Below are 12,884 nucleotides of genomic sequence, written 5' to 3'. Positions count from 1 at the left end.
AAGGAATGGATTCTGTCAGCTGCAAACTTACCCTCCAATTTGAGTGCAAGCTAAAGTGTTTGCTAAACAGATCACATTGTGTCACAAAGCCTAGTTAAGGCAGATCTGAGCTAACTGAAGGAGGCTAAGCAGATGTGATTGGAGATATAATATGAGCTTGAGTTTTGGACAGAGAATTGTTAAGTAAACACTTTACAGCCTGAACTGTTAAGCTTAATGCATTAGACTGAAACATCACTGCCATTGTATATATTCCATCAGGATTAATGTCCCAAGCAGGGTCTTTGAGTACCAGATGCTCAGAAGACAGAAAAATACAAAAACTTTTTTGATGAGCCAAGAAATTATTTGCTTGGTAGAAAAAAAGAACAACCAAATGTCTCCAGGAAAAAAAAGAAAAACACAATGAGATAAAGGTTGCTAATTGACGAAGAAAATAGCTTGCTGCCATTGGGACACATGCAACAAGGGGCAGAGGCACTTGGAATGGCTATATTATATATAAAAAAAAATCCAACTCAAACAAAGAAATATAATAGGTGAGCAAATGGTCCTTGTGTAGCGTTGCCAAAATTTCTCAGTCCAGATTTTACATAATATTAGGAAAAGCAGAAAGGATTAAGATCCTTTTGGGATATACAAACTTCCCATTACATAATATTTTATGTGGTGTCTGAGACACATGAGGAAGGAAACAATCATAATTCACTTAATTCGCTTTCTTATTTTCTCTACCCCCATCTCCCCTTCTGTCACAAACACACATGCCACACATATCCATTTTATAGTTTTTTTTTTCAATCACCTATTTTTGTCAATAGATCCGTTCTTTTGACTTATAACCCCCCCCCACAAAAGGAACCCTTATTACAGAGCCTAAATAAAGAGAAAGAAACAATCCAGAAAAATAAAACATAATAATGAAATAGTGACTTTCTAAGTTTCTCTAAAGAGCTGAAGGACTAGAATAGGGCAAGGCTATATATGATGTTCACTATCTTTGCCATGAGCAGGGAATAATTGTTAAATCGGGAGCAGGAGAGTCACCTCATGTTCTAGCCTGTGAATTTTAAGAATGAGATGATCAAAGGGAAAAAGAATCCACCAGAGTCTGTAGCCTGCACTGATGACAGGGATTTTTGCCTCCTTCAAAGTTCCCTCGGTAAACAGGCTCTCTTACCGCCAACAGTAGAGCCTCAGTACATAGACTTCATGGGCCCCAGGTTAAGAACAAAGCTCAGTTTAAGGAGCATGGGAATAGACTGAGAGGAGCATGGGAATAGACTGAGAGGGTGTTGGTTAAAATCCCTGTGTGATTAAAACAGTGATAAAAACATCACTCAGCCTCTGCAGGAGTCACATTCTTCAGCTATAAAATAGGACTAGACTTCATTGTGTCTCCAGCCCTACCTAGCGCAAAATCTATGATCTTAGGATGAATGAGAACCAAATAAACACTGCTTTTTTTTTTTTTTTTTTTTTCCCCTGAGGCTGGGGTTAAGTGACTTGCCCAGGGTCACACAGCTAGGAAGTGTTAAGTGTCTGAGACCAGATTTGAACTCGGGTCCTCCTGAATTCAGGGCTGGTGCTCTATCCACTGTGCCACCCAGCTGCCCCGGCACACTGCTTTTTATAAACTTGGATGCAATGCTGCTACCAATTCATTGATGACACAGAGCTTGATCCTAAGAGACCCATGATGATTGCAATACTTTCTTCTGACAGGTGCTGCGACCTCTGGAGGGAAGAATTTAACTCCAAAAAGCAAAGCAGCAAGCTCTTTGTCATGGCGGGTTTTGATCTGCTTTTGGATATTCTTTGGTCAGAGTCACCATGAGCAAGGCAGTTAACCCCATTCAGTCTATTTCCTCAACTACTGAATGAGTTAAATGGAAATCACTATTCAATTCTTTAAAAAGCTATATAAATGTGAGTTATTATTATCTCTAAAATAGGAACAACAATAGCACCCACCACAAAGGATTATTGTGAGGGTTAAATAAAATATAGAGTTTTGTAAATCTCAAACAGCATTACAAAAGGCAGCTATCATTATTTTATCATCATTATGACTATATAGAATAGTGTTAAGGAAAGTGAAGATTAGAATTATGTACAAGATCCTTTTTTCTACATTATATCAGGAATGTTAAAATGAGAAATTGTGCATGGTATCCTAGCTTAATGAGTACATATGCTAACAGGCTTTATGGAAAGAATTTGAGGCTGCTATTGAGGAATACATGGGATCTTCTCTCCTCTCCTCTATCTCCCTGCACTTCCCCTTTTCATTTCTTTCTTTCATCTTTCCCTCCTCCCTCTTTTTCTCTCTCCCTTCTTTCCCCCTCTTTCTCTTCCTTGATTCCTTCCTCCCTCCCTCCTTTTCTTTATTTTTTCCTCCCATATTCCTTCATTTCTTCTTTTTTTCCTCTCTCTCACCCTCCTTTTCTTTCTTCCTTTCTCCCTCTCTACTTTCTTCATTTCCTCACTTCATTCCTTGCTTTCTTCCTTTTTTCCCTTCCTTCCTTTCTCCCTCCTTTCCTTGATTCTTTTCTCCCTCCCTACCTTCTTCACTTAATTCCTTCCTTCCTTCTTTCCTTCCTTCCTTTCTTCCTACTTTCCTCCCTTTCTCACTCAGTCTTTTCTCTTCTTAATTTTATATTTTCTTATATATTTTCAATGACACTGAAACTTTCATTTTATTAAAAATGTAATAAGAAGCATTCCTAATGTGAGGATATTCTAGCCTCTGGCTTTCGAAAGTGTGCCAGAGCATCAAGAAGACTCCCTCAGAGAGAGAGATGTTATTTAATTAAATTAAATGTTATTTAATTACATTATCAGGTATTTGCAGTACAAAAAAAGGAGGGAGGAGTAATCAGAATGTAATTAGAATCATCCTCAATGATACAACTCTTACAAAACCACTTTAAGATGTAGAGGCTTTTATCATCCTTCTGCTGACCCAAGATAGATGGACAGTCAGTCATCTACCACTTTAAAAACCTTTTAAAAACTGGCTTCTTCTCTGTGTGTTTTTAAACACATCAGGGCCTTTTACCTAATATATTAATTTGTTTGTTTATTTTTTGGCCTTTTTCTAGTTTTTCATCTCTAATTTTCATGAATTGAGCATAGCAAGTGATGAATCACATTACTCTATCACATTTTTATTTATAATTGTATTTATTTAGGATATTAATTGCTAAGGTATATATTTTGACCTTAAAGGATAGAAGATTTTAGATATATGTTTCTGTATGTTTTCATTAGATTTTCCTATGAACAAAGAGTTATTTTCAGATTCATATATCCATATCTATGTCTATATGCCAATATACCTCTGCTATTATTGTTAATCTTAGCATAAATATGTTGATTAAATATATGAGTGATAGAAAAACAGCTAACTAGCCATCTGGGTAGCTAGTTATAGGTCTATATATTTGTTTGTTGCTTCCAAGGGACATACTAGATACTCTTTAGCTATTCAAACTCCATGGTAGTAAGTTTGCTTTCATATGGGTACCTCATTCTGTTCTAGCACCACACAGCTTCTTCCTGTCCCAGGAAATCTCCATCCCCAGATTGCACCAAGATAGGGAATTAAAGTGTACTTATAATAAGTGATTAAATTACTTCCAACACACCATTCTTTTTATATTCCAGTGATCCCAAATATCTCTCCAATGTCTCTTTCTCAGTATCTTGCACCATTCTGGTGTAAGTCTTTACTGCCTTATGCCTAGAATATTTCAGTACTTACTGGTTGGATTCCCTGATCTTTTTCTAGTCCCTCCTTTACTTAGTTATCATCAAATTGATCTTCAAAAAATATCACATCTGACCATGTTATATTCACCTCCAAGCCCATTCAACCTATGCTGGTGGCTCCCTATTGCATCCAGGATCAGATATAAAATTCTCTGCTTCATTTTAAAAATCTTTCAAAACCCCCTAACTATTTCCCATTTTGTTAATCTTACTAAACCTTCCACATCTTGCCATGTGTCCTCTGATCTAGGGACACTAACTTCCTCGCTATTCCTTAAACTGATAACTCTGTCTCCTTACTCTTAATGTTTCTATTCACTGTCCTCCATTCCTAGAACTTTCCTCTTCTTCATTTTCACTCTCTGATGTTGGAAAGAACACAATTTTCAAGAAGATCAGAGGATAATTAAGAGTAAATTATGATTAGTAAATAGAATCAATTAAGTGCCTCCCAGCACTTCCTGGTGGTTAAAATTAAATTTTGACCAAAAAACTAGCCCAGCTTTATTATCTATCTACTGTGTAATACAAGAAAATGAAAAGTGACTGAAGATTGTTGGGGAAATTTTCTGTAGAGGTTTTATGGTACAATGTGAATGAGAATAACATAGATATTAACACATGGGAGGGCTATGGTCTTCCTTAGATATTTTTCCAGTGACTGACATGTGAGAAACTCTGAATAAATGCTTGATGATTGAATTTTTGATGGAAGAAGTAGATGATCTATCAGATAAGCAGTTTTATATAGATTAAATTCCTTGATAGATTAAAATTTTTACTTTGTAAAACTTTTTAAAAACGATATATGATCCCTGTTTAGTATTTTCTCTCTGTATGTGTTTTGAAGCCTTAATTGATGCAGTTTCCAAATAAGAATTAGTCTAAATTTTAGCAGTTTAGTCAATAAGTTCACATTTATTATGTATTTACTAGTTTTAGATTTTATGCTCTGTGAGGATGATAGAAAGAAGAACATTTAGTTCTAGTGACAGTCTTATTTGAGGAAGATAAAAGAGCTCATTTATTGTTCCACAACGCCATAAATTCCAGATAGTTTAATTAGACATAGGTAAGCATTTTGCTTGTTCCAGACTTTTTGTCTCTAGTTTGACCAGCTTCTTAACTCCCAACTTAACAGAATTTGTGTTATCTTATCCCCAACCTGTCAGAACCAAATTTATGGTCTGCTCCTGGAAAATTGCTGCTCACTAGTGCTCTCTCCACCCCTGCCTTTGTTTCCCTGATAGCTAGAGTCTTATAAAAATCCCTGGAATTCTTCATTTGCCGCTGGATTCTTTGAGATGTGAGTCCAATCCAGTCAATTAGTCTAAGCTCTTCAATAAAATATTAAAACTCTCTAATCTCTATATTGCCTTAATTCCTCCAACATTACAGTATAAGAAAAAAAAAAAGAGAAAAATCCTTTGGGAAACTAAAAGAGAATTGCCAGAAAGTCAAAAAAATATCATACACTGAAATTAAATTAAGTGTGATTCAGTTTGGCCCAAACTGGTAAACATGTATTAATGACCTGCTATGGGCCAAAACTCTTTTGAGGTATTGGTGATACAAAGAAAAAAATGAAATAGTCCCTAAACTAAAGCAGCTACAAAGTCAACTTGAATAGATGTAAAAACCACTTGGTCACTTGCATTAATTTATGTTTATATTAAATTTAAAATAAATCCCTTTTTGTCAATTAAGTGACACAATGAATAAAATTGGAACCAGGATAGGTCTGGAACCAAGAAGACCTGGAACCAAGAAGACCCTGGATATGAAATCCTGCCTCAGATTATTATTAGCTGTTGAACCTGGGCAGATCACTTAACTTCTCTTTGCCTTAGTTTTCTCACATATAAAATGGAGATAACAGTAGCATTTTTAAGGATTTTGTATGGACTAAAAGATAATCTATTTGTAAAGTGCTTAGCATAGTGTCTGGTATATATTAGATGATTAACAGATGCTTTCTCCATTGTTCTCTTCCCTTTAGGTATCCATATTCCCCAAAGGCAAGGATCTTGTCTTCTTTTTCTCTGCTATTTTCCACCAATTGACATCAGCCTTGGTATACAGTACAAATTGGAACAATGATGCTTTACCTCCAATTAGAGAAAATATATTTCAAAACCAAAAATAATGCTAAGGACAAAGAAGTACCATATTTTTCAGAAATCTAGTTTTGTGCATTGGTTAAAGAACTTAAAGGTTTGAGGAGGAATTGGATGTTTACCTTGCCTGTTATCATTTGTGGTTAAGTAGAAGGGAATGTTATAAATTAAACTGCCATCATTTTCCCATTAAAATATGTTCGAAGAGGGGCAGCTAGGTGGCAAAGTGGATAGAGCACCATCCTTGAATTCAGGAGGACCCAAGTTCAAATCTGATCTCAGACACTTAACACTTCCTAGCTGTGTGACCCTGGGCAAATCACTTAACCCCAGCCTCAGGGGGGAAAAATGTTTGAAGATAAAAATTTTGAAAAAGTTCTTCACTGAAAAATCCAATGTAAGAAAGAAGGTTTATTCCTTTCCTCTCTGAAAACTGTGAAACATGAAATAACAAATTAAAAATTAACTCACCTTCATGGTAAGATTATTACAGATAAAAGATAAATGAAATTCATTTCCTGTGACTTACTTCTTTTAGTTCTTTTTCTTACTTTTCCTTCTGCAAAATTATTTTTTTGATTACAGAATAAATGTAATTAGTGAATAAGAAATAAAAGAATAATAATAATAAAACATTTAGTTGATTTAGGTTATATTCTAATCTCCAGAAAATGATGTAGCCTCTTTTGGAAATATATGAAATAGAACTATTCAGAATGAGGAAAGTGAAAGTCCTATCATCCTATGGACTGGCCAGACCATATGTGAAATTGATTATTCAACTCTGGGATAAATAGTTTAAGAAAAGAAAAATGGGGGAAAGTGACTTCTATTAGGAAAGTGTAAAGAGAATGAGATGGATTAATAGCATTTACAGTGAAAATTAGTTGATGAAACTGGAGAAGGAAAAAAAAAACACTGAAAACACGGGTACAATGAAGATTTCTTCCAGTATTTAAATTACTTTTATTTAAACATGATATCCACCTTATTATTCTTAATTCCAAAAAGATAAGTAGGAACAAAAGACAGAGAGGAAAAGATGTTGGCTTATTGTTCTAGTGTTTTCTTTTTAAATAAACATTGTTTTCAGAAAGACAATTAAATAATAAAATAACATATTATACCTTATTAGATGTGTTCAGAGCTGTTAGGTGATGCAAACAATTAGAACCCTTTCCTGGGGTCAAGAATTCCTAAATTCAAATTTGGTCTTAGACACTCACTAGCTTAGTGAACCTGGTTAAGTCTCTTAACTCTTTGTTTAGTTTCTCCAACTGTAAAATAACTCAGAGAAGAAAATAGTGACCAATCTAGTATATTTTATCAAGAAAATCCAAAATGGGGTCATGAAAGGCCAGATATGATTAAATGTTCAAAAAACAACAAAAGCAATATTTAAGCAAAGCATGGTGAAAAAATTAACTGAGGGGGCAGCTAGGTGGCGCAGTGGATAGAGCACCAGCCTTGAATTCAGGAGGTCCTGAGTTCAAATCTGGTCTCAGACACTTAACACTTCCTAGCTGTGTGACCCTGGGCAAGTCACTTAACCCCAGCCTATTAAAAAAAAAAAATTAACTAGATGTTACAGGATGATTCCATGAACAACAGAGTCAGCCTGAAGAAGTTAGGAGGTTCCTTTCAACTTTGGCATTCTATGATTTTTTGACATAAAATACTCCTGCTTTGTTCATTCGAATGGGAAGACTAAGCTGATTTTTTCTGTTGATTTACCAAAAAAAAAAAAAAATTTAGAGAAATGACATTTTCAACAGTAAATACCTAAAAGTGTGTTTCTTTCCTCTAGCTCTGATTAAGTCAATTTTGCTGAATTCAGAGGACAACATGCACCAATGTTTGGTTGATCTCTGATCTGTTTGTTGTTGTTGTTCCCTCTCTCTGCCAGAATAGAAATGGTAATTCCTTCATTGTTGTCATCATAGACAGCTATTATCCATCTTTTCTTAGGACCTTCATAGGGATCACATTTGTGGGAGTTTAATTTTCTTCTTGAAATAGCTATTAATGGAACTCAAGTGCTGTCTTTTAAGCAGGCCTGATTTTTCCATATGACTCCATTTTTCTTCTATTGCCTTGCCTGATTGAAAATCCAGTGGAAGCAAATGGCCCACCCAGGATAAATTCCTCACTTCTAAACTCAAGATGCTGCTAACTCAAGAGCTGATTGACAGGACCTCCTTCAGTCTCTTTTCTCCTCTGATTGGAGTGCTGAAGGATATAGAATCAAACTTCTCCCAATGCCTTTTTAAATATAGAGAGGAAATTGTACTTGCAGCATGCACTATTCCTTACCTAGAACAATAATGTGCTGCCCTCCCCAGTTTAATTGCCATATAATAAAATGCTCAGGCGCTGTTGCTGTTGCTCCATCCCTCCCTGCTCTCCCCACCCCATTTTTCATTCTTCTGTTATATGTTGTTTCTCTCTTTGGATTATGAACTTTCTTTTTTATGAATTATATCTCCAGTGCCTGGCATATAGTAGGTGCTTAATAAATGTCTGCTGAATTAGTCTGACTACTCCTTTCTTATTATGTGATTCTTTTATGATATCTATCATAGTAGAGGTTCAAAACCTAGAATCCACAGAATATTCTTCATAAGAGATTTCAGGTAGTCTGTGATCTTGGATGGGGAAAATCAACTTCATCTCCATTTTCACTAACCTTTAGTTCATTTTTTTAGCCTGTATTTTTTATTGTGTACTTTTAAAAAAATACTCTGATTCGGGATCCATTGCCTTCACCAATCTGACTATTAAAGAGCCTATGGTAGCAAAACAAGCTCTACTCTATACTAACATCGAGAACATACATCTCTGCTTTATACCTTATTTGACATTAATAATCAGAAAGTTCTTGCACAGAGCTCTCTCTGTTTCACTACATCTTTCAAGGATTATTATTTGGTTTCTTCATATAGCTGTCATACGTACACATACATAGACACATTTTTCAAAGGGAATGAGGCAATTCGGCATTAACCAATGGGGAATACTTACATTAGCTTGAACGATGACATAATAACGGGTCTTATCTTCATAATTAAGTCTCTTCCTCAATACAACAGTTCCAGTCAATGTGAGAGGAATCTCAAAGGTGTCATTGGAGGTCTGCAAGAAGAAGGAGGACAGAATTTATGGAGGTGACCCAGACACAACACATGCTATGTCATCACATGATTAAGACTCATAGAGGGTTGGTAAACATTTTCATTGAAAATGGTTTTGGGTGCAAACGTCTGATTCAATATTCTGATCTTTTATTTAAATGTTTAAATTTGATCAGTCAGATTCTCTCAGGACCTCGGAAAATATGATAACTAGAAAACTCGTTTCCTCTGATAGTTTTTCATTTATTATTTGTGCCATTTATCAACTGCCCTGGGACCTTTGAAAGTGAAGTCCAACAAATACAGGTCTTTTTGGCAACAGTTTTTATTTTTTTTATCTGTCTTGATTTAAACCCTCAAAGTTCAAAATAACATTTTCCATCCAAGATTTCTACGCAGCATGATTTCTATCTTTAAACTTTATGCATATGTCTGGCACTTTCAGATATTAGAGATAAAAAAAAAAAAATATTGTAGCACCACACAGAGTGAAAAGAACAGTGAGCTTGGGAAGAGAAGTAATGAGGCATTTATGGGCCAGGCACTGTGTTAGGCACTTTAAAAATATTACCTCATTTAAGTCTTACAATAATCCTGTGATGTAAGTGGAATTGAAAAACCACAGATATGATAGGAATCAGTTATAGAAGTCGTCATTTGCTTCATCTGCATAATAGGGAGGAGAGTGATCTCTAAGGATCCTTCCTTAGCTAATATTTTATGATTCATGAAGACTTGAGTTTCTGTCCTGATTCATACACTTACTAACTGCATAAAATCACTTAACATCTCTGGGTTCCATTTTTTCTTATCAATAAGATATTGATCACTTTTGCACTTACATCGTAAGCCTATTTGGAGAATCCAATTAGAAAATATGTGTAAGGTATATGGTATATCTTAAAGCAGGTCAGTCAACATCTTAATGGATAACATCATCACCATTAGAGACATTAACTATGGCCCATTGACTAAAATCCTGGAGATGGATTCAGGAAGATGTGAGTTTGAATCCTGTGTCAGACACTAACTAGCTTTGTGAGTCTAAGCCCTCTAGGCCTCAGTTTCTTAATCTAGAATATGAGAGGTTTGGATCTGATGGTCCTCTAAAGTCCCTTCTGGTTCTCCAAATTTTACTCTGGAGTTTTATAATCATCACCAAAATCATTAACATAAACATAAATTAATATTAACAGGATCCCTGAAAGGCTAAACTGTGGTAAGATCCATCTTTTGAACATCCATTCCCAATTCAGTGATTAATGACATGATGTTGTTATTGAGTCTTTGTGACCGCATTTGGTGTTTTCTTGGCAAAGATACCAGAGTGGTTTGGCAAATACTGGGGCAAACAGGATTAAGAGACTTAGCTAGAGCCACCCAGCTAGCCAGTGTCTGAGGCTGGCTTTCATTTCATGAAGAGGAATTTTCCTGACACCAGATCCGGCACTCTTTGCATTAAGCCACCTAGCTTCATATTAATGTTATTATTGGTGACCAGTGATAAACTGAACAACTTTACATAAAATCTCTCCCTCTTGTAGTATATCCTAGAATTTCTGAAATGAAAAGGGAATCCAAAAGGAGTTCAGTCAAATTCATACATGGACAAGAATCAATTCTGTGACACATACAGCCAAGGTGAAGCTGATTTCACTCAGGGATGGACAATTCATTCTCATTTTGTCCTCCAAAGACAGCTTTTTCCACATATGGATAACTCATTATAATGAATGTGCCCAATTATGCCTCTGTACCACTTCCAATCACCGAGCCCAGTTCCATCCTCTGAGGCCGAACTGAACAACCCAAGTATTCCCTCTTCCATGTGGCAACCTTGTGAATGCTTGAAGACATCCCTCATATTATCACCAGTGATAAAGTCAGTAGTGTGTGGGGAGAGGAGGAATGAGCAGACAGTGGTGGGCTTCTTGGCATAATAATGATATGGTAATTTTATTGAAACGGGGGAAAAATCTAACTTAATCATAACCAAACCCTTGATAGATGTATCATTTTGTAAAAGTAGGCTGTCATCTATATTCTAAAGCTACTCCTGCAGGAATCAGAATCACTGTCTAGACTGTTACATATTAATGTTAAAAATGAACTTCCACTGAATAGTTTGCCTTCGTCCTTAGTACAAATCAGCAGAAACAATATAGCAAGTAATTTTATTGAGCTTTAAAGTTGAATCTGGTCTCTTTTCACTGAATCTAATCTAGTGAGCTAAATCCAATGTCTCTTTGATAGAATGTGACTCAATTCACAAAGTTTTGAATGGATTTCAATGTGCCAAGAGACAAAGATGAGGACTATTTCATAGTCTACACCGCCTGGGAAATTTGCCACAGGAGGAAAACCTAATATTTTTTCACCTGATTTGCTGGCTAGTGTCTAGTGATAAAATAATAAAAAAGAAAAGTTGAGAAAATATTTTACACTATTTTAAAAAGCCAAATATAAAACCTACTGCGAAGTAAAGCTTTCCCAAACTGTTTTAAGTGATTTTTTGGCAGTAGAGAGAAAAAAGAATCTCTTACAGAAAAGTCATGGATATTGACTTATTTTCTCCTGAATGGACTTCAGCCCTAAAGTAGATATTGTTAAGATCACAGCATGTTAAATGAAAGAGGACTCAATAGTTACCGAGTACAGCCCATAGGTTAATAGTCCCCTTCATAAAATATCCATTGAGTGGTCATTCAGTCCTTGTTGGTACTTATCAGGAAGTGACAGGCTACCACTTCTTGACAGAACCAATTCCTACTTTGGACAACTATAATTTTAGAATGTCTTTTCTGAGATCTAACCTAAACTGACTTCTTTCCAACCAATTCCTCCCCTTAGTTTTGTCATGTAGGGGAAACAAAAAAAAAAAAAAAAAAAAAAAAAAAAACTAAAGGAAAACATAACATCAAAACAAAAATATTAACAACAGCAGTAACAGCAAAACCCTCAAAACAAGTCAACTTTCTTTTCCATGACATCCTTTCATTTTCTTATTATCTTAGATTTAGAGTTAAAAAGAAAAGACCTAAGAGGTTTAACACAAACCCATTCATTCTACAAATGAGATCATCAAGGTCAAAGAGGTAAAGCAACTTATTCCACAATACACAAGGTACTATGGTACAAAGCCAGAATTTGAATTCAAATTCTTGTGCTACAAATTCAACACTCTTCCATTTATATTATGGCAGCTATAATGTTCTCCAACTGATTGAAACCTTTAACCCCAACTACTAAGTTTTTTATTCTCCAAGCAAAAAAAAATGCTAATTTTTGAATGTTCCTTTAAAAAGGTATGATTTCCACCCCCAACCTACTCTGAATACACTCTAGTTTACCATTGTCTTTTGTAAAATGTGGAACATAAATGAATATAAATTTTGATGGTATATAGCAGGAGTTCTCAAGCTATGGCCTGCAGGCCAGATGAGACCCACTGAGGATGTTTATGCGGCCTCCAGGTTATGGCAAATGGGCTAAAGGGCAAAGACAGAGTGTAAGCTTTTGTTTTTACTATAGTCTGGTCCTCCAACAGTCTGAGGGAAAGTGAACTGGCCCCCGATTTAAAAAGTTTGAGGACCACTGGTATATATGAACCCATAAACCGGTCTGGATTATTACTCAATTTTCTTTAAATAATTTTCTTAGTAACATTTTCAAGTATATAGGGATTGAAAAAAAAATCAAATCTCTTATAAACACAATTTATCGGAAATTTTATATACTATTTCTAAAAGTGATAAGCAAGTAGGAAGTGCTTTATTGTAATGACCACTAGTGACAAAACTAGAAAGAAAAGATAAGTTTAATACAATGTAGTGGGTGTGGGGTGGGTGAGAAAAGGCAGGGA

The 12,884-nt window shown here is 35.4% G+C and overlaps 1 protein-coding gene across 1 annotated transcript in view; it reads right to left on the bottom strand.

Moving 5' to 3' along the window:
• PCDH15 (protocadherin related 15) overlaps positions 1–12,884 on the bottom strand; it is a 2,229,510-nt gene that overhangs the window by 560,333 nt on the left and 1,656,293 nt on the right. Inside the window, exon 11 of the mRNA XM_074297067.1 lies at positions 8,913–9,023. Within this exon, the coding sequence (XP_074153168.1) occupies positions 8,913–9,023 (111 nt within the window). The remainder of the gene's footprint in view (positions 1–8,912; positions 9,024–12,884) is intronic.

Source organism: Sminthopsis crassicaudata, chromosome 2 (assembly GCF_048593235.1).
Source record: "Sminthopsis crassicaudata isolate SCR6 chromosome 2, ASM4859323v1, whole genome shotgun sequence".
Taxonomy (NCBI): Eukaryota; Metazoa; Chordata; class Mammalia; order Dasyuromorphia; family Dasyuridae; genus Sminthopsis; species Sminthopsis crassicaudata.
Note: the sequence above shows the minus strand (reverse complement) of the source record. Positions and strands in the feature narration are given on the sequence as shown.